Source organism: Zootermopsis nevadensis, unplaced genomic scaffold (assembly GCF_977971745.1).
Source record: "Zootermopsis nevadensis isolate Lab colony 2312 unplaced genomic scaffold, Znev_1.0 Znev_ptg000017l, whole genome shotgun sequence".
Lineage (NCBI taxonomy): Eukaryota > Metazoa > Arthropoda > Insecta > Blattodea > Termopsidae > Zootermopsis > Zootermopsis nevadensis.
In genome coordinates this window covers 15,272,364-15,297,336 of record NW_028259149.1, presented here as the reverse complement: position 1 = coordinate 15,297,336, position 24,973 = coordinate 15,272,364, and the positions used below count along the sequence as shown (strand labels likewise).

The window sequence follows — 24,973 nt, the reverse complement described above, 5'->3', positions numbered from 1 at the left end:
CCTGCTGCTGTTGTTTTTTTTCTACACATGATTTTGCCTTGTAATTTATGGAATATCAGTGGCGCATAATAATGTTTATTGCATTTAATATCGCCATACTAAATTCTCCGCTCTCAACCCATCTTATACACAGCCATAAAGAAATTAACTTGCTCTTTCTGTGAGGGGTTGTGAGACTTGATCATGTTTTCTGTCCAGCTAAAAATCAGCAGTTACCATAAAGTAAATAGGATTGTAAAAAGTAAAATATTTGTTATAATAATGCCATGTGAATGTATGCAGTAGAAAAACAGTTTATGTAATCAGATTGGGCAAGCCTAGCTTCTTCAACTCTATTGGTTTGCTGGCATAGAAATAGTTAGTGTGTTTTGAGAATACATGTAATTAAATTAAATAAGAAGAGATGCAACATTGGTGAAAGAAAAATGCACTCGCAGACCCCACCAATGTACAGCTATAGTTAAGAGACTGCTGGAAGTTAGTGCTGGTATGTAGGTTTTCTGTTGGTTGACATATTTTTTTGGCATAGATGTATGTTGTGTCGGTTACTTTCATTCATATGAACATAACTGTGTCCTGTATTAACTTTCATAAAAGCATAAGTCCAGGTCAGTGGACATTTTTTTAATTATATCTTTTGTTTTTAGCAAAATATTGCTGATTTGAAGCATTCATATCTTTTCTCTGGTACATAATTTGTCCATGAGATTGCATCAGATGTATGTGTAATGTTTGTGTCCACAAAAGGGTTGCATCCAGTACTGGATGAAAAAGCATAATAAAACACTATCTGCAATTATAACAGTAATAATATACAGCATTTTACTGTTGGCAATATGTGAGTGGTATGTACATAAGTCTTTTCATAAAAACTTGGTAGAAGTTGCCATTACTTTTAAACTGTTGATTCAGGATTGACCTATAAATTTGCTAATTTTTTGACGTAAGTACGTCTATAGGGAAGGGTCATTCGGTAAAAACAGCGTTAGGAAGATGTGTCATCTGTTCATTCAGCATTGTTGTGTTTCATTACTGCCATCAACAATCTGCATTCGTTATTGTGGAAAGAGCTGAGCTGTGAATCGCTTGTAGAAGTGCGTCATGGAGTAGATAATATTGTGCTGTTAAAAACGTTTTAGAATATCACAAGTACTTATCTTATACAAGAATTGTTATGAAATTTGTGATACCGCCTTCCACACTCTCCATTTTAGTTTTGATTAAATTGATCATTGCCGGTGGACATCGTGGTCTCTTACAATTGAACAAATTTTGAGGTAAGGGATTCCTATTTATTATTATTGTTCCTCACAATTAATATGTTTTCATGTGCATTTGTGAACTCGTGTAAGAGAATTAGGCTTCTTCTTTTGACGTAAATACGTCTATGCGGAAGGGTCATTCGGCTAAAACAGCGTTACGAAGATGTATAGGATCCAGCCCCGAGTCACCTTTAAACGTTCATTCCTCAGGAATGGTAAGAGTAAGGGTAATGTAATATATATATATATATATATTAAATGATCAGCAAAAAGGGACCTTTAAGAATCTGTAATGTAATTTATTGCAATTATAATTGTTTATACATTTATTGTAATTTTAATGAACCAATGTGTACAATTTTCAATGCATCTGGCGCGTTAAGCGCCCGCCTCTCGAAAACCGTAAGAGGTGGATCGGAACATATTGCGTACGAAATACGTATTACCTCTTGAGCTTTCCATATCTGTTTTCAGATTTTACATATCACAAATGGTTTAGGTTCTACAAACATTTATTTATACAAATAAAGGCGCATCGCACTTCAAGCTACTGCTGCGTTTGTGTGTAGCGAAATACTATGTAGAGATAAGAAGATGGATGGCATTGAAGCTAAAAGAGTCCGATGGTGATAATTTAAATACAAAGACGTATTTACGTAAGATTCTCGGGAACCGTGGTTCCACTGTCAATTTTTGCTTCTAGAACTTACTGGCTTCTTACACTGGGAGTGGCAAAGCAGCACAAGGTTTAATCTCATAAAAACAAACAAAGTCACGAGTATGAAAATTAGTGCATTTATGTACAAGTATTCTGATAGAACATTAGTTCATCCTGTTGTTATCCCATTGCTTATGCTTTGTAGGTTAATTTTTGTAGTTGCTGTAGTTTTTCCTCTAAGCAAAACCTTGATCCCAATTGATTGCATGATTCATCAGACATTGTTCCATACACGATCACAGTGCACATACAGTATTTACAAATGGATATGGCATGTCATGTCTTATGTCTCAGCACAGTTTTCCCTGTGTTTGGATTAAAAGATTTTCTATGCCTTTTCATTTGATGTGTATGAGATAGTTCAGACATCTTTAGGCTGTGTTTGAAATCGTTGGTTTGAAGCACTTTCAGAACATAATTCTGATTTTTCTAAAATACTGCATTGTGCAGCTTCAATTATATTGCATAGCATATAGCAAAGGCACGAGAAATTTGCACTTATGTGGACATAATTTATTGCCGCAACTCGAGAGAAATGCCGTTGCGAGCTGCAAGTAAATATGAGAGAGTAAGACACTGGTTTTTTGGTGATATGAAAACCCAGCCTGGAAGGGCAAAGTGTTATTGGAGAAATCTGACAGGGTTAGCATCCAAATTATTTTTCATCTTAAGGAAAGTAATTAATTTGTTACAGTTATACAAAATTTCTAAACGTTAAAATTTATTTTGTAACTATAAATATATTGATAATGTAATATAATTTAGGTGTTAATACTGATAGCAATTTTAAGAAATGCTGTGCAGCATACAAAAGGTATCTATATAGATTTGTTTGTGGGAATCTAAGAATGTTCTCAGAGCAGTTCATTGATGGAAAATGCTGCTTCTATAGAGTAATAGTCTGAATTAATATGGTTTATTTCTGTTAGTATAGACTGGAATGAAACCACAACAGCTTACAAAGTAACTGGCAGTGAACTGATCAAGCAAGAGTGTGATTCATGGCAGGGGCAGTGATTTTGTTTCTATTGCCATGTCCATTGTGTTTTTTCTTTCCCCCATAGAAAAATAGTTTCTCTGGCCTGTTAACAGTTCTGAAGGAGAAAATACTGTTTCACATACGTTTACTCAGCGGGTCAGCTATGATAGGTACATGATAGAGTCATTGAAATATGGATGATCACATCTTAAGGGTTGAAGATGTAAATATAAAATAATTATTTGCTTTATTATAAGAAAATACAAGACACATGGCAAAATATGGATTGTGTGTTTGGTGGTTTAGGCATGAGACATATTTCAAATTTGTGTTATATTTTTTTACATATTTTTATTTTGGGCTTTTAAAAGTGTGGGTTAACAACTGTTATGGTAGACAATTGATGTATTTATAGTTATATTTTTTCAAGCCTTCCAAATGCAGTTAACTTTAAGACAACTCACTATTATGACCATAATAATTGGTATTTTAGCACATTGTATTTAGTAATCCTGTCCTGTATAGGGACTCTTATGTTGACTCTTATTGTAGAATTGCTACAGATGGTATATTTGGTACATAAGCACTAATGTTTGTCCCTTTAGATAAATTCATATAGTTTTTCTTGAATTGAGAACATATAATAATGAAATTTATATTTGCAACAAACTGATTAGATAGTAACATTAGTTTTTTGTACAGTGGATTATACTAGTGTCATGGAGGTGAGTTCTTGGAAGAATTGCATTAAGCACTGTTTTAATTTTATAAATATTTTTATATGTTGTAAGTGTGGATGTCATGTTAATTTAATTATGAAGTCTGATAAATCCAGATTATGTTGATGGACAGGAGAGTACCATATATTTGCCATACAGCCCTACATTTTGAAGGAGTTTCTAGAAATCTCAGTTTTAAGAAGCATTGAGATGAACTGGCTACTAATGTCATGTTGGTCATTCTGATTCTCATGAAGGCCAGTCAGATATTATCAGTCATTAATTTGTGTAATTAGGTAAGTGTGCAGAAGTCAAACAAGTTGGATTACAAAATAAACAGGTTTCTGTTGGAACTGTAGATCCACAACATTTGAAGTCCTTTGACTTCACACAATAAATTAATCTCAAAGCCAGCATAGTGTTGATTGTTTTGAGATACTTTATGCACCAGCATGTATTTTAGCAATGAATAGAATGTGAAACATTTTGGAATTACACGAACAAAAAGACCAAAGGATTTTGTGTTGGAAAACATGAAGTGAAGAGACATATCAAAGATGGGCAGATAATATTAAAGTTAATATGAAAGGATTAGGGCATGAGAGAATGAACTGGATTTAGTTAGATCGTGAAAGGGATAATTGATAGGCTACTGTGAATATGGAAGTAAGACATGTTCCATGAAATATGACCAGTTGAGCAAATATAACGTTCTCAGCTACATGAAGTTACACCTCAGTTAATATTAGAAACAAAAATACAATTGACAGCATAGTATTTGAGCAAATGCACTCTTTTATATTGATGTTTTTTTTTTTTTTTACATTTCATATCAAGAAGAGAGGCATAGCTTCACAAATTATATTTTTTACAAATATTGGGATGTGTGAAACAAAATTTGGCCCGAAGAACTACAAGACTTAAATTATATTAAACTTTATGTCTACATCCCTAATGTATGGCAGTGAAATTTTGACATTGGATGACAAAATTAGACTGAGTTGCTGAGATGAATTTTTGATAGCACATGGCAAGCTGCCTGTAAATGGTTATGAGTGATGATATAAACCCCCCAACAAACAGACCTGCATTGTAAGATGGCTGTCTTATGGTTTGCAGCATCATGAAAGCCTCATTGCCCTGATGATTGATGCAACAAGGACCTCTGAAACATTGGTAGACTACACAGTGCTAAAATCCAAAAGACAGCCGCTTTTGGACTCGCCACTGCATATACAAATCCTTCTTAGTCCCACAATGCTTATCATATGGCCTAGTTTAACCTTTTATCCAGGTTTATAGTAATACCATCTTGATAACCAGGCAGGCATATGCACCATCTAGTTTTGCCAACTGCAGTGAAAATTATTCTGTATTCATGTACATGCATAAATTATATTTTGTGCATTGGGTATTTTGCAGTACTGACGTAAGTTGAGTTTCTGTTTAATTTGTTTGGAGCAAAAGTATATTTTGTTAAAAAGTTACGCGATTGTAACTGGTATGAGTCTGAAGAAAAGTGCAGTGTGGATCTTAATAATCTGTATTCACCAAATGTTTGAACGATGACGTCAAGGAGAAGGGTAGGACATGTGGCAGACATGGGATGAGAATATTAAAGTAGGCCTTGGAGATCCACGGTATGAGATGATTGGATGTGTGTATCAAATGGCAGGACATTGTGTTATCTGTGGTTGTGAACCTCTGGGCTTCATCTTACCGCGAATTTCTTAATTAGACGACTATTAGCTTCTCAAGCAGTATTAAGGTCTATTTATAAGGGAACGTAAAGATAACGACACGAGGACGACACGAGCCAGAGAATAAAGCCTCTCCATTTATACATACACGTCGTGGAATCGGGACGAGGCCGAGCACAAAAAACTTCGACGAATCGAAGTCGTTCAGCTATGGCAGCTCAGTTTTAATTTTCCATTGAAGATTTAGCCATCGTGGCAATTTTTTTGGAAGAAGAGGATGGTAATAGAAGATGGGGTGTACATCCTGCGTGGCGAAATAGAAAAATTCACGGATAATTCATTATATATATAGAATTAATGGATCATGACCAAAAATGTTTTGAATATTTTAAGATGAGTAAATATTCATTTAATATTCTTCTAGAAAAAGTTCAACCCGTGATTGTAAAGGAAATACCAACTGGAAAGAAGCAATATCTCCAAGAGAACGTTTAGCGGTATGTATAAGGTAAGTTTAATGAAATAATTATTTTAATCAATTAACTTTATTTTTTAACATACAAATATTATTAACACAAAGGATTCTAAAAAAAGAAGTTTATTGAAAATGGTTAAAATATTCTTAAATGTTTGATTTGTTATCTGGAATTGATGATACTGATGATGAAGTCATATCTGCAGAATGAGGACGAGATGCCGTAGTTTCACTTCCTGGTGCATATGAGTGTTCATTTTGTAACTGTTGTAGTTCTGTCTCTTGAACTACAGAAAAAATTCTACCTTTCGCTACGTGTTGGTAGTACGGAGAAAATTTTTTCATCGTGACCCCGATTGCCATTAGAAAAGCATCAAGCGAATCTTCAGTGTCTTTACGTGCAGTTTCATTCCTATTAATAATATATTTCATTAATAAAGACGATGGTGATTCGGTGGCCGCATAATTTCGTTTCAAATATTTTCGGGATTGCAATGATGTGGAATTTGTGTTTCCTGAGGATTGATGTGGAGTATCAGCTTGTTCTCTATCTTGGAGATCTCTATCCATAGCCTCTTCTTGTTCTTGATTGAAATTCAAATTTTCTCCCGGCGATGGAACATTTGATATTGTTTGCATTTCACTTATGTTCGGTAAAATAAATTGAAGTATATCTTCGTATTTATACTTCTTGTTATTTTGGGCAGCTTGACCGCTTTTAGTTGTCCGTTTCCTCAAGTTCCTCCTGAAATGATCCCTTATGTTAGTCCACCGACTTTTACACTGCGTACCTGAAAGAAAAGAGTATTCGTAACGATTTGTGGCTAACGTTTTTTTTATTTTTTTTAGGTATCTTGCAACAGGAGATTCTTTGAAAAGTATAGAATTCAACTATCATCTTGGACATGCTGCTGTACAAAAAAGTGTTCGAGAAACGTGTAGAGCAATAGTGCAGCAATTAATGCATGAAGTAATGTCCCTTCCTACTTTAGATGAATGGAAAATCATAACAGTGGAATTTTGGAAACGATGCGGGTTTCCAAATTGCCTGGGTGCAATAGACGGCAAACATGTCACCATTCAAGTCTCATCAAACAGTGGATCGACGTTTTGGAACTGGCCTTTGGCATTCTCTCGCAGAAATTCAGGATTTATAACAGAAGAATTCAGTCGTCTCCCGATAATATCGATTATATCATTTTGTCAACGTGTGTGTTTCATAATTTCATGAAGAAGTATTACGGTTACATCACACCTTCTGAAGAAACAGAATCTTCAACAGCGATGCCATCAAAGTTTCAAAATTTAAATTACCGAGGAGGAAACGCGACTCATCAGGCATTCCAAGTCAGAGAAAATTTCAAATCATTTTTGTCTTCACCAGAAGGTTCTTTTAATGTAATTGATTAATAAGTATTTAAGGGTCAGTGAAATTCAGTTAATTTAATTTTAATGTTTGTTCTTAAAATTTAATAAATTCTTTACAACTATAAATACTACGTATTTTTTACCTGTTGTACTTAATTCCTTTCCAATTTCATTCCAAATTGATTTTTTGAAGCTTGGATCCATGTATTTTGGGTGCGTCATGTCATACAAAACTTCATTTCGCCTTACCAATTCTATCAGTTTTTCGTCATCCATTTCAAAAATTAAGAATATTAACAATTCAAAAGAAAACACTGTAAATTATATAACACTTCACGTGAGAAGTTCGTTGTCATACAACGAGACGTGGAAGTGAACTGAAAGAGATTTAGGAAAAATATCGTTGGAGACGTAAGTTGTGCAAGACTCGTTCGTGGAACGGACGAGCTCGGAATCGATATAAACAGTTTCATTGAAAAACGTTGAATAATATTTTCTGAAAAATCGGCAAGGGCTCGTGTCGTTATCTTTACGTGCCTATATAAAGAGACATTTATGCTCCTTGCACTGTTACAAATAACTGGAATCTTAGATAATACCAACATAGGATAGGAATATGAATGTGCAAAAAATGCCTTACGTTTTCTAAGGACACGACAGTGCTTAGATTGTTTACTGAATCACACAAACATCGCAATATGTTACAAATCTTTGATAGGTATCATCAGTGTGTTTTCCGTGCTTCTAACCACAAGTTTTCATAGCAAGTTGGTAATGCGTCCCTCTCATATGGTGTGTATAAGGCTTTGAATTGTGGAAGTATTCCATGTAATGGAATGCGTTGAGTAAAGCGTATCCCACAGTAGTAGATATTAACTGTCTGTTAAGGAATCTTATTTTGGGTTGGTTTTCTTTACTTTGGAATTTGTCATAAATCTTAGCTTTCACCCTAACCTCAACTGTTTTCAGCCCACTCGTGCCTTTGCAGTTAGTAGTGCATGTCAGAAACTTTTCTAAATTTGTGTTGCTGCAGAAAAAGTTTTTATTGCAAACTCAAACTTATAATTATTGTGGTTCTTAACTCATGGCTCATAAACGTGACAATACCAAGGTACACGTTTACATTACAGTGGTCGTATATAATCACATTGAGCTCATATGTGCTCACATTATAGGACACGTAATTTGCATGCTCTTGTTCCTCATCTGTTTACTCCCACTCCATACATAATAAGAACAGGTCCAACGCAACTGATTTAAATAAAACTAACGTAATCCAGCCAACATGAATTTTAATTTGATGGAAGAATAACTTTTTACTTCGTTACAAGTATCTGTTTAAGTATAACTGTAGGCGGTTGCAAAAACCCACAACCGTGTTGTAGAGCCAAGAAACAAGTACATCAAAACATATAAATAAAAGATGCATTCATAATTGTGTCACTACATTTTATAGATACAATAGTGTTACAAAAGAAATTCATACAGTGCAGTTTATTTGGTAACAAATATATACAAGGAGAAAGATGTTTGCATGGCACAGTATCTTTATAAGCAATATAGCTTGCATGCGAAGAACTACAAAAATATTGGTCCTCAGTTAATTGATATTTTTCTGGGGTTTATCAGGAGTTTGATAATAGGTTGCTGTGGTGTCTATTGGATCTGATTGTGAGTCATTGTTATATAGTAATGTTATATTCATGTATGATCTACATACAGAAACTACAAATATTATTATTCATGTGGACTAAATTTTTAAAATTGTTTCTAGACTTGAACTAGATTTATGAATGTATGTAAGTAATGTAAGGTATGTATGGAGTCTGACCATTGTTTTGCATGTGTGGTTTGTAAAATTCTATACTGTTTCTTGTCACACATTTGCATCAGGGACAGAGTGTTCTTGTTAACTGTGAAAGCCATATTAGCCGAGGTAACCACAATTAACATGAGTGCTTTGACGTGATTTGCATTCACACGCACACACAAGCATATGTCACTACATTTAATATTACATAGTTTTTATAGGACTGATTCACTTATTCATTAAGTTAATAATTAATATTTCCAGGAAATGGTAAACCGGAAAATAACATTTCTTTATGGAAGTCAGACAGGAACTGCCCAGGATGTTGCAGAGAGAATTTGGAGGGAAGCCAGGATGTGAGTTACATTTATGTGGCAATTATTGCTTGTATGATAGTGTAAAACTAACAAGTTTGTGGTGAAAAAATGAATGTCATTAACCTTGTGATTATGTAGATTCCATTTTCATGGTCCTGTTCGGACAATGGATGACTATCCTGTATCACAGCTCATATATGAAATGGTTGTCATATTCATTTGTTCAACGACTGGCCAAGGTGAAGAACCAGATAACATGAAACATTTCTGGAGATTCTTGCTGCGGAAAAATCTTCCTGCAGACTCACTGCAAGGACTAAGGTTAGTAATATCTTAAAGTTTGGCAGCAGTAATGGTATTTAACTGAAGATTTATTGTTCATTATGGATAGAGCATTTGGAAAAGAATACTGTGTAATGTTGATAGAACTGTTCAGCCAGATGTGCATTATTTTCCTTAAAAAGTTACCACAACTTTAGGAAAATATGAATATAAGAAATTGCCATTGGTTTAAATTGAGTTGTAAAGACAGTCAGTGAGGAGCTGTATTCTAATATTAATTTTTACATGTTTTTGATTACCATTGCAAGATTCATATTTTGGATAGAGGTGGCAAAATCTCAGAAAACAGCCCTCAGTAAGGTGTGGAATTGATACCTTTGTGGAAAACAGTCAGTCTCATATTTATCTTCTCCTTTTGTAGATATGCTGTTCTTGGTTTAGGTGATTCTTCATATGCCAAATTTAATTATGTAGCAAAGAAGCTTCATCGTCGCCTTTTGCAGTTGGGAGGCCAGCCCCTTTTACACATTGGTCTTGCAGATGATCAGCATGATCTTGGTGCTAATGCAGTTATTGATCCTTGGACTAATGATTTATGGAGGAAGCTGTCTGATCTCTATCCACTGCCTGATGGTGTAGTACCATTAAATAAAGACATTCTTTGTCCACCAAGGTATGGCTTGTAGAAAGGGTGAAAAGTGTAGTTAGTTAACGTTTTGCTATTTATAACAGAAGTTTTATAACAGAACTCTAACAGAGAGAACTCTATAAAAGGTTTCACAGTCCAGGGCTTTTATACACCTATTTCTATTAATGCTACTCTCCAGCCTTTTGCCCCCCCCCCCCCCAATTTTCATCTAGTTTTGCAAATGTATTTTTTTGTATTTTTTAAAACTTTGACATAGTACACTTTAATATAGCCAGATCTTAATTTGTGCTAACCTTTTACTACACAACAATTTTTTCCTCCACTTTTCGTTTCTGAACATATAATGTAAAGAAGTTTCTTTATTTTACATTTTCCTTGCCTGGGAACTAGTGATGAAAATTATGTGAGAATTTTCATTAACAGACTTGATGATTGGGGTTTGATTCCAGGTAAGAGCAGAATTTTTTTTTTGTCTCTATGTCCAGATTAGCTGTGGGAATAACCCAGCTTCCTCTCTGGTGGGTACCAGAGGCTATTTCTTTCAGGGTAAATTGACCATAGCTTGGAGTGATCATTCACGTCTGTATTGTACAAGGTTATATGTAAAGCTTTATCACCACTCCTGTGTATGCTATCATAGTGTGGTGCTGAGGCAGTAAAGTTTTCCCTAAAATAACTTTTTTAACTTGTTTTAACTCTTTTCATGGCGCTGAATAGATGAAGCTAGTTCTGCAAGGCCTACCGTGGCCTGATCCAGCTGGTGCCTAGAATCTGGTTTTCTATGCATGAAATTAACATGAATGTTAAGAGGTAGCAGTTACATGCAAAATATTGTATTGTGTTGCCATGGTGGTTTAGCGGTTAGAACGCTGGCCTTGTAATCCTGGGGTCTCGGGTTCGATTCCCGGCGGTGCCCGAATTTATAACTTGTGTTGGACAAGGCCGTGGTCTAGGCAACACGGAGTTTTCCTCCGTGGCATCCCAACAATTACTCCATTCACACACAGAAGAAGGCAATGGCAAACCACTTCTGGATCATCTGCCAAGAACGTATATGAACAGGTCCCAGTCCGAGAAAAGGATGGAAGGATCCTGTTCATATGGACCTGTCGTCAGACAGAACACTAAATAATAATAATAATATCTGTCTATTATAAATTTGAAATACCTTTGTTATTATCTTTAAAATACAGGAAATTTAATACATGCTCTGGCCTCAGAATCATCTTTTAAGCATCTCCTAGGTATTCTCTTAACATTGCCCATTAGCTTTATAGTTTCTTTTTATCCTTCGTTACCAGTTGTGGCCCATTCTATCTTCATGGTCATTTTTTCTCTTTCTGTACGTAGAATTCTCTTAAATGGCATTATCAGTCTGAGGTTTCTCAAGTATTTGCATTTTGTTTCTTGTGCTGGTGAAATTACTTTGTAATTCTTACATCTCTTCAACAGAAAGAAGCATAATGAAGTGCTTATTAACACTGTACCTATACTGTAAATGAAAACTTTTTCTTAGGTGGATTGTATCACTAAGTGAAACTGCTGAAACATACAGACAGTCATCTAGCAATATAGAATTAATGGAGGCAAAAGTGGGTAATAACAGGGAAGAAGAATTTTCACAAAACAATCCCTGTTATGTCAGCATTATTAAAAATACAAGAACTACAGCACCATTACATTTGCAGGTATGAATAATCAACAGACTCTGTGTCCAGTTGATTTTTATGTAGTGCATTGTCTAATTGTTGCTTTAATTATCTGTCAAGGTGATAGAAATTACTGTGTACTGTTCAGTGATGTTCGAGGCAGATATTGGCTCAGAACCTTGTTGAAATCCTGCAAATAATTGTGAGACATCACAGGCCTTCTTAATGTAGATTTGCTTAAAGCTACATAAAATACAAAAGCCTGTGAGGTCAATGTAATTGGTGATGGTATTAAAATGAATGGCATTTTAGAAGTATTTGTCACAATAGTCTTAGCAACAAATGACCAGACAGTCTTGTGGTAGGGCACTGAACTTCTGTCCTAAAGGTCTCTTGTTTGAATTTAGCTTTATTCAGTTTCGATACTTCTGCTGTATGGCTTTCTCTTCCCTCACCTTTGACAGAGCTAAAACTTTGTGCATTTGAGGCGTATTATACCATCATTGTGGTTTAGAATTAATTTTAAACTCTGTCCTCCACTTCCTCCTCATCATCATCCTACTGTTATGGTTATTAGTATCTTCCACCTAAGTTCTTTCACCTCAAGAATGGACTTAACCATTACTGAGGTGGATAGAAGCATGAAGGTTGAATAGACCATAGCTGGAGGCATGAGCAACACCATTGTCAAACATTTACTGACATAGTATTCACCTCTTAAGCAGTATAAGATATTTTGTGCCATCAATTGGGTACAACGTTTATTTATAAATTTTACATTGTGAAGGATATACCACTTAATTATATTAAATGAGAAAATCATGCGTCAAGAATGGCGAGGAAATCTGGTGTAGTTAAAAAAGATGTTTATTGAAAAGTCTAACAAAACATCATTTAAGAATTGAAATTAATACTTGTTTTTGCTTAATTAAAGAATGTAGTATGATTTGATGTAGTGCAAATGGTGATTTTAAAAATGTTCACTAACCAACCAATGAGCCAACACATATATTTCAACAAATATTGTGGGCTGTACATTGCATTATTTGATTAGTTTGTAATAAAAAGTCAAGGCCCTCTGTGAACAACCAGCTTCTGATAAATGGCTGAATCAGTAGGGAAGGAAGGAAACAGTATTTAAAATGTATTTTGTAGAAACTTTTGGAAAGTATGTGCATTAAATTGCAATTTGCTTGTTTTTTTTTATAATATTAATAAGAAGATAAATAGGTAAAAAGTAGATGGTATGAATAAATCTTATGTTTAAGAGGTGTGCTTATGTTTTTTTTTGTTTTCATATTGCCTGTAGTGTAATAGTAATTTTAAAAAAGTGATCACCCACTATCCATCACTTGTCTGTTATAGAGATAGTGGTATATTTTGCTGCATGCTTTTTTCTAATACCTCTGTCAAGGTGATATGGAAAACAAGTTTTAAAAGTATAACCATACTATCTGGTGTAAACAAAATGCGAGTAGTGTATTTTACATACTTATCATTGTTGCAGGATGTGAGACTTATTCACTTGTCAGCTCCAAAACTGCAGTATTCCCCAGGTGATGTTCTTATGGTATGCCCACACAATGCATCAGAGAAAGTTGACCAGTTTTTTAGTCTGTTGTCATGTGGTTCTGATGGAAGATTAGGTCCTGATACTGTGATTCATGTGAAAGAAAAGGACAGTGATGCACCTGTGCCACTAGCATTAAAACACCCTCTTACACTGAGAAGATGTGCTGAGCAATACTGGGACCTGAATGTGAGCATGAAAAATGATATCCATTTCTGTGATCTGCCACTGTGAGGGAAGCTCATAGATTGAGGGCAATGTATAACTTAAACTTTTGGGAATAAGCTGTATAGAATATTAATATGTTTTCCATAATCTTTTTTCCTAATCATGCGGTAAAACATTTTTCAGCACTTCTCATAACCGTGTGGTCACTAAAAGCCTAAAAGCTTTTTTCATATCTTTTCATCAACCTTGATGTCACCACCTTTTTCATAGCACCCAACTCCTTTGTTTGTCCAATCCTTGATTCACATCCAACTCACTGCCCACTACCAGATCTATAGCCCATAGGGCTTCTGAACTGCCCCCTTGCAAATAAGCTGAAGATGGCATCTGTAGTGTTTGCTGAACACTGGACAATCTTCTTTATTCTGTGTGGCTTATTCCTGAAAGCTGAATTTAAACATTAAACTCCAACCTTGTAAACCTAAGGACATGAACATACCAAGGGTATTTGAGAATAAATTCAGAGGACAATATTTGGGTCTGAAAAAGAGTTGGTAACAAAGAAATTAAAACAATTATACAATTAAGGTATTTACAATTTTTAATCATCACTTAATGTTCTTAGGATGTTTAAATCAAAAAGATTGAAATGACTGGAGCATAAAGTATACAGGAGGAAAACAGAAATGAAATGCACATGCATTTTTTTAAAGAACATTATTTTTTTGCTTCTGTAAAAAAAATTTTGACTATCTGTTTTTGAAAGAAGACATTTAATTAGGAAGAAAGTTAATTAGTAGTGAGTGAGAAAGATTTTACTTTCTATAAAATCCCTGCTGTAAGATGCTGCTTCTATCAAAATATTATACTGTTTCTAGCCGGGTCACCTTTAAAGTGAAACACATCTGTTTGTGTTACAGGCTGTCCCAAGACGTTATCTTTTCCACTTGCTCTCAAATTTTACCACCAGTGACCTTGAGAAAGAGAAATTGACTGAATTTTCTACACCAGAAGGACAAGAGGAGTTATATAATTACTCAAACCGCCCACGAAGAACAGTACTTGAAGTGTTGCAGGATTTTCCACAAGCAACAGCAAACATTCCTCTTGAATATATGTTTGAATTATTCCAGCCCATCAGACCAAGGGCATTCTCAGTTGCATCTTCACCAAAGGTGAATTGTTCAGTTGTATTTTAAAATTTGCTAGCATTGGTTTATCCCATTATATTTTGATTGATTGATTCAGTTAATATGACAGTCTTGTTTGCAAATAAACTCTTCTAGTTCTATCAGTGGTGTGTTACTCATTTGATATTTTGTTTATGTTTGTGGTATATATTATGCACTTTGTACATAAAATACATGAAATTATATCTGTCCAGCTGTCTGCATTCTTATCACCAAAACTACTCCACAAATTTTGATGATATTTGTTATTAAGGAGGGTGACGGTTACGCTGAAAGTTATTGGGCAAATTTCATTTTGTTAATGTTTGTCCAGCATAACTCAGATTTTCTCAAAAATGAATCCTTATACAATACATTGATGAGCTGGGTACCTCAATCAGTGTAGTGACTGACTATGGGCTGGACGATTGGGGTTAAATCCCTGACAGGGGCAGAAGATTTTCTTCTAGCCTCTGCATCCAGCCTGGCTCTGGGGGCTCACCCAGCCTCCTGTCCCCAGGGGTGACATGAGGCTGGGGCACGATGCTGACCACTCTACCCCATCTAGTGCTGAGGTTGAGAAAGAGTAGGAACTATACCTCCTCTCCCATGTACATCTGCATGGTATGTAATCAGATGGCTTTCTATACAAGAAATTGTTAGGACATACAGTGTGGATCTTATTAAGATCTGCACTTTGAATTGTAAATATTTTTGATTCATTACATATTTAATGTAGTACAAGAAAAAATATTATCTGACTGTGAAGTGTGATATCTAGAATGTGATTAGCTTTGTAACAGTGGCTTTTTTTCTGCAATAAATGAATGTCAAGAAGATTGAGATATGCAAAATTATAGTGTATTTGAAAAATGTGTACTCCAATAGAATGTATCCTTTCAATGTTGCTTTTCTCAAAGCACTAATAACCCTTTAAATATGAGTGGTAACTTATGTGCCATCTACCTAAACAGTCTCTATTATATTCCATGGATCCTTAAGTTAGCCAGATGACAGTAGGATGTGGAATAAATCATAATAATACAATACAGATTTTTAAGTATGGTTCATACTGTTATAAAGATTTCAGGTTCACATATAGTATTGTTATGTTACAAATTAAACCACCCACTAAAAATATTAAATTATACAACCAATTTACATTATATAAAAACAAGAAAATCTTAATGAACATTATGACTTATTTATAAACATAAATTTATCACAAGTTAAAGGAGTACATAATTAAATGTCTTTTTAAAGCTAACACAGTTTGATAATACTTTGACATTCACTTTATATGGTTTTGAATTGTGCTTTAAACTGTGATTTAAAGGAAGTTCTTTAAAGACTTGTTTGATGTAGGAAAAAAAAAGTATAAATTATTTTACTTATGTAAAATTTCACTTCAGTACTATCTCTTCTAGGCTCACAATGAAGAAATTCACATTTTAGTAGCTGTTGTGAAGTACCGTACTAAGTTGATAGCTCCACGTCTTGGCCTTTGTTCCAACTGGTTGGCAGGCTTGACTCCAGGAACGAATATACCAGTCTGGATACGAAGAGGATCTTTTCATTTTCCACTATCAGAAGTTAGTAATTGAAGATGGATAACTTTCAGGATGCTTATACACTAATCCATTTCTGAATACTGATATGTTTCCTGAAAGTTGTTTGTCAAGCAAAACTTTGATCAAATAAAAATGAGTGTCTGATGAATTTATGGGTAATAACTACCTTTGACAAATATTGAAGAAAAAATGGAAGTACTGTGGTTCAAAACATTAGTTGTGGTTAAATAAGGATATCTTGGATCGTTATAAAGAACAGGAATTGATTTGAAGTGAATAAACTAATTGAGATATGTGCAGTATAAAGGAAAAAAGAACAAAAAAGTGAAGAAAATGAAATGGTGGCCTTATATTTTGAGATAAACTTTACAGAAATATTTTAGATACAGTGAAAAGACTTACTGGCAATATGATGGAGGGTGGGTAAAGTTGGAAACAGAATGATAATATTCCAAACATGCAGTGTTGATAATGTAGACCGAGTTGTCAATTCCTCTTTTGTGATACTCAGCCATTTATTGTTATACTGCATTCACTTTCTCCCGCATGTTTGTAGTAAGAGTAAGAAACTACACAAGTGTCTGTGTGAAAGATGTCATGTAAATGCAGGTGAAGCTGTAGTTTGTTCCACTTCAATTATTTTTTCCATGCTATGAGAGAAATAGCCTATTCTGATCAGAATATGTTGGTATGTGACAGGATCACCGACACTGCTATTCTGCTAAATAGGGAAAACTAAAAACATTTTAGTGGAATTGTTTGGTTACTACAAGAATGTGCAAAAAAAATTTAAATTTATTATTTTTGGTTATTTTCCTTGAAGAACTATCACCTTTGTTTCCTTATTTATTTATTGTTTCCTCATGATACTCTTCACATGGATACTGTAGACCAGTGCTTCCCAAACCTGGGTAAATTACCCAAAAATGGGTAAAAGTGGTTTTCTTTGGGTAACGACACCCATTTCTGTGTGGCTTGACTGAAATCCCTGATGGTGTTAATGGTTTTGCAGAGCAAATGATGGAGCTTAGGTCAAGCAGTCAGTGCAAAATTTTATTTGAAGAAAAAAAGGACCATTTAGAGTCTTTCTGGTTAACAATTCATGATGAATATCCTGTGGTATGTGGGTAGGCCGTGATGCAATTATTGCAGTTTCTGAGCACCTACATGTGTGAAGTAGGATTTTCCACTCTTGCCTTCATAAAGAGCACAAAACCCCAAATAGGATGTGAGGTGTGCTCTGTCTCCAATTGCTCCCAATGTTGTGGAACTAGTAAATAAGATGGAGCAGTGGCATTGTACTCATTAGCTGGGACCTGGGTGATGAAATATTCATGGTGAATAATTACTAAATTTTTTGTGGCTGCTAAAATGTTTAGAGATGTTTAAAATAAAGACATTGCATCAAACACATTGTTTGCTTACTATTTTTTACCGATCTCTTTTTACTTGTCATATATGTTTTCTGTGCAGTTAGTGTTTAACTACATTGGGTTAAAAGGACTTTCTGATTAGCAGTTTTGGGTAATGAAGGAAAAAGTTTGGGAAACGGTGCTGTAGACTCTATAGATATTATTTATGTGTTATAATTCTTCAAATAATTTTTCATTAGACATGATAAAGACAATTATATTAATGGATGCTTGTTTTATTTTCAGAATAATCCTGTAATAATGATTGGCCCAGGCACTGGTGTTGCTCCATTTCGCAGCTATATTCATGAGAGAGTAGCACTGAGCCAGGCTTCAAACAAACTACTGTATCTGTTTTTTGGATGTCGGAACAAAAGTGGTGACTTTCACTTTAGCAATGAATGGCTAAGCTTACAGGAGGAAAAACATCTATCATTATTTTGTGCTTTTTCTAGGGACCAAGAATATAAAATGTGAGTAAAAAGATCACTTAGGAGACCCTGGAACAGATGGGAAGGTATTAAAATGAATCTTTGGAGAAATAGATTATAAAAATGTGACCAGAATTGAACCATCTCTTGGACATTTCATGTGTAATGCTTGTAATCTGTTTACATCTTTCTTAGTAAAAATTTTAGTTTCTAATTTGTAATTTTTTACTGCCAGTAATATAAATAGGCAGGTATGTGAATGTTTGAGGGGGAAGTGATACTACCACCACTTAACAAAGGCCCTGAAAAATTGTTGTAATCTTCAGAAGATATGGAGCTTTTCTTGGATAATTACAGAATGTTGAGCATTATGGCGACCACACAAGGTATACAGGTGTATGATTTGAAATGCAACCGAGCAACAATCATATAATACAGTACAAAAATAAAATCAGAAGTAGGTCCTCCTCCATGTAATACACTCTTCCAGCATCCCCTGTGACACTACTAGGCCATTGCTCATGCCATTTGCAAAAAAACTGTGCAGGTGAGAACATGGTATATTCATGGGCAGAACATGTGTTGATTCTCAAATAACCCACGCAGCTTGGAGGAACATAAACACAATGTTGAATAGACTGTTGGCAACATTGACTCAGAAACACATAGTTGCAGGAAACATGCTAAAAGGGTGAATGCTTGTCTTGTGTAAAGTGTTAGACATTTCGGCATTTGCTGTAAAGCTACTCTGAAAGTTGTTCTTAAAAATTAAAACGAAATAAAAAGCACCAGTTTGTCCTGTTATATTTATGTCACCAACGCTTCCAAATACTGTCGTAGTTAGGGCTGTGTTTCAAGTGGAACACTCTGTAAATTTAGCTTTACATTTGACAGTGTACCTAATGAACTGTAGGAGCTGGGTTTGTGAAATGACTATGGTGTGACACTTTGAGGTTTTAGCTGACAAATGTAACATAGTCTGATTCCTTGCCAGTGTAAATAATGTTCAGAAGTGCATTATTAAATTCTGTAATTACTGCTTTGCAGAAGTTTTTCCAGAACTAGTTGTTAACATTCTTTTGTGGTCTTTCTAGTTATGTGCAGCACCTGATAAAGGAGCAGGCTGCTCTCTTGTGGGATTTACTGTCATCTAAAGCATGGATATTCCTTGCTGGAAGCTCAAGCAATATGCCAGCGGGAGTGAAGGAGGCTTTTGTGAAGGATGTGGCCTGTGGTGCTGGGAAACTGTCACATGATGAAGCTAAACAGTTCATGCAAAACTTAGAAAATACTGGCTATTTCCAATGTGAGACATGGGCTTGATGTGCCTGACATACTTTCTGTGAGGGTATTGCTGTATTGAAAGATGAAATAAAGGCTACAGTTGTCTTTTCTTTGTATACTCCAATTTGTAGTGAACAGAATATGTTCCAAATGCATTATATTATTTTACATCCCTATTGACCATGTCTATTGCAGATTCAATTCTCTTGAGAGCTAACAAAAAATTACAGACATTTTAAATTATGACATTTATTGAATCTGTTGGTTACAGTTTGTTGTTGGACATGACTTCCTGGTCTTTTGTCTGCTTCTGTGTATGTTTACATTTATTTTAACATTCTTCATTTTAATTTAAAACTATACCAATGTCTCTCATCTTTCCCATCCCATAGTTTATGATTTTTTCCTCATATTTCCTCACTGACCTGTACAATTTCTCTTTCTGTTTGCTTAAATATAACCCAGTTTTCTGCAGTTTTTATTATCTGTATTTGTATCTATCCTTCTAATTCCAATTTATGGCTCATTGCCTGTAAATCTTCTGTCTACAAACTCACCTCTCCAACTTGTAGTTTCCTCACATGTCTATGTGACTCCAGCCTTTCTTTATTACACATAGGATATATTTGGCCTGACACCCTTAAGTCTCTAAATACCCATTTTCTACCATCCCATACCTTCTTTACCCTCTTTGATACATATTTGTGTGTATATTTTTTTCCCCCCAACTAGTTCTCAATTCAGTGTTTTTTCACTCTTATTCTTTCTCTCAGTATCCACACACCTTTTGCTTACTTCTCTCAATACAGTATACAGAGGAAGGAAATTAAATTCATTATTCATATTGAGAAAGAAATATTAATTTCTTAAATGTACTGATGCAAATTTTTTTGATTGAATACTTGTAAAATGAGGAGTTTGTGTAGTTACTGATGGAATTTATCTTTTTTATTCAGCTTGTATTATGTGCAGCAACTGGCATGGAAAGCTCCTATGGACATTGTCATAAGGTATAATGGTCTAACAAGGCTGGCCACTTTGATGGTATTAAATGTATATAACAAACAATGCATTGCACTATTTGAAAATATAAATTGTAAAAAAATGTACAAACATGTCTCTTAAGATTGTGGTTATCCACTTGTTTGAATTGTGCATTTACTCTGAAGGAAAACCATACACCTTGAGACTCCCTGCATCTCGTTTGCGATCGTAAGAGTCTTTATCATCACAGGCATATGCCAGAAGGTACTGACTGGGATGCCATGCGACAGTGAATGTGGCAGCTTCTACTGGAATGTCCACAACTTTTTCTCCAGTTTCCACCTCTCCAACATCAATCACTAAATCTTCTGATGCTGATGCTAAGAGACGTCCATCATGGCTGAAGCTAATAGTGCGAACAGGCCAATCCAATCTGCATAAAATTCAGTGAAACATTAAAAAATTTACCCAATTCCATTAATGATGGTTAAATAATTTACCTGAGTATAAATTGAATTTCTGAGCGCAAAACATACTTTATTTTTCGGTACATTCATCTTTCAATGCAAGATGGCTGCTCACCTGGAGAAAGTACGTAAACAAGCCAGCTCGTCAACATCCCACAAGGACACCAAAGCATCAGCTGAGCCTGTGGCAAAGTAGCGGCCAGTAGGATCAAATTCAATGCATATACAGGTTCCAGGGTGTGCTTTAAGAATATGCTGCAGTTCCAGATCAGGGTAGCTGAAAATATAAATCATGGGAGAATAAAAGTTCACCATGTAACATACTGAATCTCATTGTTATGCCTCCATGTTTCACTCCTGAAACTACAGAATGGATTTTGATGTCAAGTTGTTGGTGATCTGCACTAAAAGTTATCAGGCATACTTAATTTGATTCTGAAGTGCTGCGGAGCTAAGAAAGAGAAAGTAACAATGCTGGAGAAAACAACATAATGAGGAATTCCACAATTTGTACTATTCACCTAATACAGGCATACCTCGGAGATATTGCGGCTTCGGTTCCAGACCACCGCAATAAAGTGAGACACAAATTTTTTGGTTTCCCAGTGCATATAAAAGTTATGTTTACACTATACTGTAGTCTGTTAAGTGTGCAATAGCATTATGTCTATAAAAACGATGCGAAAATTACCAAAATGTGACACAGACACACGAAGTGAGCACATGCTGTTGGAAAAATGGCGCTGAAGGACTTGCTTGATGCAGGGTTGCCACAAACTTTCAATTTGTAAAAAACGCAATATCTGTGAAGCGCAATAGAACGAGGTATGCCTGTATTGTTAAGAGCGATTAAATCAAGGCAGATGAGACAAGTATGATGTGTAGCATACAATTTTGGTTGTAAAAGGGAATTGGAGCCCTAGACATCGATGGGAAGATAATAATAAAAGGGATACTTCAGAAATCTGGTTTGAAATTAGGAATGGATTGAATTAGGTTACAATAGAATCCAATGATGGACATTTATGGATAGTCATGAATCCTCAGGTTTCAGAAAGAAAGATTTGAACAGCTCAGTAATTAACATGTTTTTGTGACCCTGTACCATGGAATTGTTCAGTACTTCTGTCAGAACTCAAACCCTGGTTATTCAACTCATTGCATGATTGATGTACAATGGCTTACAAGTCAAGAACCACAGGAAATACTTCTTGAGTTATTAAATGAAACTTTGATAGGCTTGGATAAATAATCATAATTGAAAGAAGAAGTGAAATGTGAAACTGTACTAATCTTTTTTGAAACGCTTTATACAAACTCTTTCACTGGCACATAGGTTATTTGCATGGATAGGTGGCCATTTTGAAACACAATCCATTTTTCAATAAATCCATATGAAACGGTTGAAAAAATTAAACTTCACACTGAACAACTATTTACTTTTTAATTTTGAAGTATCTGTATTTCAGATACCATCCTAAGGATGTCAGTAGCATTCAGAGAATTACCCAACCATCTTGGTATGAAACAAAGCTATGGCTTCAGATGATTTCATGTTAAGGTCATGGAAGGAGTTGAAACTTTGAGATATATGCCATACCTTAAAATATGGATGCAACCTTGCCCATTAGTGAGGAAGAATAAGTTACTCTGTTTGTTCCATGAAATTTCATTCACTTCAAAGTTGAACTGTTCTTCAGCCTTGATTTTGTGTGTCCGAGTATCAATGAAGGTGACAAGATCTTCTTTATTTCCAACAGCTATTGTGTTGCCATCAGGAGACCATGTTATATTAATATTTTCTCCTGGGGAGAACAAAGAAAACACTACTGAAATGACTCCAGACATTATCATCCCAGGATTTCTGTGGTGATGTTGAACCTTCAGGTTTCTTAATAGCTGGGAATATCTTGAACAGCTGCTAATAAAAGGGATGTTCAAACATTTTGACATTTGAATTTTTAAATTCAAAGGGAAGTTCCCAGTGTCCACCTACCTATGCAAAGATTAAATTGTCCTTGTGCTTAAGCACCACACAAACTCCATGCAGCCGATTGCGTTGAATTTGGGAATTTGATAGTCACTCAGCTAGTAAATAAATTACCTACCTTTTGTGGAACCCAAAGGTTCATTACCATATTCACAAGAGTCTGCTAACATGAGCCAATGAATCCCATTCACTCCCTCCAAATCTATTCCATTTTAATATTATCATCCCATCTATGCCTGTTTTCCAAGTGTATCTTCTTTTCTGGCTTTTCAGTCAGTGTGTAGTAGTGTAAAGCTCTGACGTATCACACTTCCCACCAATAGCAGCCCTCTAGTCCACTTGATAGTAAAGATTCCCCTTGCACCGCCCCAGAAACGACTTCCCCCGGCAGGGCTTTTCTCCTGGTCTGTGGACAGTACCTTGTCTACAGCAATTCAACATTTTCACTTGAAGCTTTTACCTTTTGTAATAATATGTGCTGCACACTTCTGTGACCTTGCATCCCAAATTCTAACACTCTTGTCACCACTTGCTGTGCTCAGTAAATCTGAATTTGAAGCATGCCAACAAAGCTGATCAACACTGCCACCATGTCCACGGAAGGTAAATTCCTTATTCTGTAAAATAATCACATTTATGTTCACTTCATTAAGCTTACAGTACTACATATGGGGCAGAATAATTTACACACGTAGGATTTGAAGTTTTCACAGCGATGAGTCTGAAGATTGCTGTCTTCTGGGTTATTGTGCTGTGTACTTGGTAGATGTCCACCAATGTTACAGAGGTGGAAATCTACCAGACTACACGACACAATAACCCAGAAGACAGCAGTCTTTTAATTTACACAACTTTCACGATTGTGAGACTCATATCCATTCAAGTCTTGACCAATTTGGTCCACAACTTACAGCCAGAAGATGGTTATCTTCTGGGTTGTTGCACCATGTAGTCTGGTAGAAGTCTACTGACATTTCAGAGGTCACTGCTGCCTCCATCCTGTCTGCAAACTTCTACCAGACTGCATGGTGCAACAACCCAGAAGACAGCCATTTTCAGACTCACCGCTGTGAAAACCTCAAATCCAACTTTAATCCACTCATCAATGGCACCATGAAGTATAATAACATTTGAAGTTTCCATATTTAGACCAACTGGGCACTGAAAAAGTGCCACACTGAGGGAAGGGGGTCGTTTAGATCACCCCACACAATGCATTTTCATTGCATGCAATGAAATATAACACAAACCAATATTGCAAGGTTGGTAAACCAAACTCAGAACTGTTCCAAAATTTGACATGCACAGAGCAATATGGGTGAGTATTTTCAGTTCAACAGATTACATTCAATAGTTTGGATAAATAATGACAGAAGTATTAACATATCAATTTTCAAAAGCTGGAAAAAGTTGTTCTTAATCAAACTGGTATCTTTGTGTGGCAAACCGAAAATTATCCATAAATTACACAACAAACAGTCCTTATGCTTAATTAAGCATTGTACCATGAAGATACATGGAGCGTAGAGGTATAGCCAATTAATAGTTAATGAACAGTGTGCTCAAAAACACAAAAAGAGGTTAGGGTTGTTCATACCAATCTATCCCGATCCAAGGTAAAGATGGTGACAGATTTATCAAATGATCCCGACGCCAGTCTACGACCATCACAGCTCCACCCAACAGAATGAACTTTTGAAGAATGAGCTTGATATTCACGTGTCTTATTATGAGTCTTGAAATGACTCTGAAGTTCGTCAATCTGACTGTAAAATGATGCCATTTTCAAAATCGATGTCTGTTTACACACAGCCCTCTTCTTTACAAATAACAAGCCCTTTGTACAAAATTATATTAAAATAATTTCATCTATGTTCTCTGGACACGAAACAAGCGTAGTAAGAACATGACATTAACACACATTTTCTGAAATTCTAAAATAAATAATTTAGACTTTCGCGCTACTATATTTAAAAGATTACAGTAATTCGCCTTTGGC

General features: G+C 35.3%; 4 protein-coding genes across 12 annotated transcripts; 2 read left to right on the top strand and 2 right to left on the bottom strand.

Moving 5' to 3' along the window:
- Positions 1–934: 934 nt before the first annotated feature.
- Positions 935–19,649, top strand: LOC110832131 (NADPH-dependent diflavin oxidoreductase 1). 9 transcript variants are annotated; one of them, XM_087350597.1, is made up of 10 exons: positions 935–1,277; positions 9,296–9,387; positions 9,487–9,669; positions 10,052–10,303; positions 11,796–11,967; positions 13,436–13,687; positions 14,587–14,841; positions 16,263–16,427; positions 18,065–18,291; positions 19,344–19,649. In XM_087350597.1, the coding sequence occupies exons 2-10, from the start codon at positions 9,299–9,301 to the stop codon at positions 19,570–19,572; spliced, it is 1,824 nt and encodes a 607-aa protein (XP_087206723.1). In that variant the 5' UTR covers positions 935–1,277; positions 9,296–9,298; the 3' UTR covers positions 19,573–19,649. The 9 variants fall into 9 exon arrangements, with proteins under 9 accessions (XP_087206723.1, XP_021924531.2, XP_087206720.1 ...); XM_022068839.2 differs by lacking the exon at positions 935–1,277 and adding an exon at positions 1,295–1,477; XM_087350594.1 differs by lacking the exon at positions 935–1,277 and adding an exon at positions 7,529–7,632.
- On the top strand, positions 1,514–7,347 carry LOC147873678 (uncharacterized). The gene is made up of 3 exons (XM_087350605.1): positions 1,514–2,622; positions 5,803–5,886; positions 6,703–7,347. The coding sequence occupies exons 1-3, from the start codon at positions 2,516–2,518 to the stop codon at positions 7,082–7,084; spliced, it is 573 nt and encodes a 190-aa protein (XP_087206731.1). The 5' UTR covers positions 1,514–2,515; the 3' UTR covers positions 7,085–7,347.
- On the bottom strand, positions 5,905–7,503 carry LOC110832130 (uncharacterized). The gene is made up of 2 exons (XM_022068837.2): positions 7,365–7,503; positions 5,905–6,644 (listed from the first exon to the last, which is right to left on the bottom strand). Exons 1-2 carry the CDS (start codon positions 7,495–7,497, stop codon positions 6,001–6,003), a joined length of 777 nt encoding a protein of 258 aa, XP_021924529.2. The 5' UTR covers positions 7,498–7,503; the 3' UTR covers positions 5,905–6,000.
- Positions 19,650–19,766: 117 nt separating the features above from the next.
- On the bottom strand, positions 19,767–24,904 carry tex (THO complex 3 homolog tex). Its single transcript, XM_022068836.2, has 5 exons — positions 24,572–24,904; positions 23,435–23,591; positions 22,585–22,789; positions 21,100–21,261; positions 19,767–20,950 (listed from the first exon to the last, which is right to left on the bottom strand). The coding sequence occupies exons 1-5, from the start codon at positions 24,755–24,757 to the stop codon at positions 20,692–20,694; spliced, it is 969 nt and encodes a 322-aa protein (XP_021924528.1). The 5' UTR covers positions 24,758–24,904; the 3' UTR covers positions 19,767–20,691.
- Between the last annotated feature and the right edge of the window lie 69 nt (positions 24,905–24,973).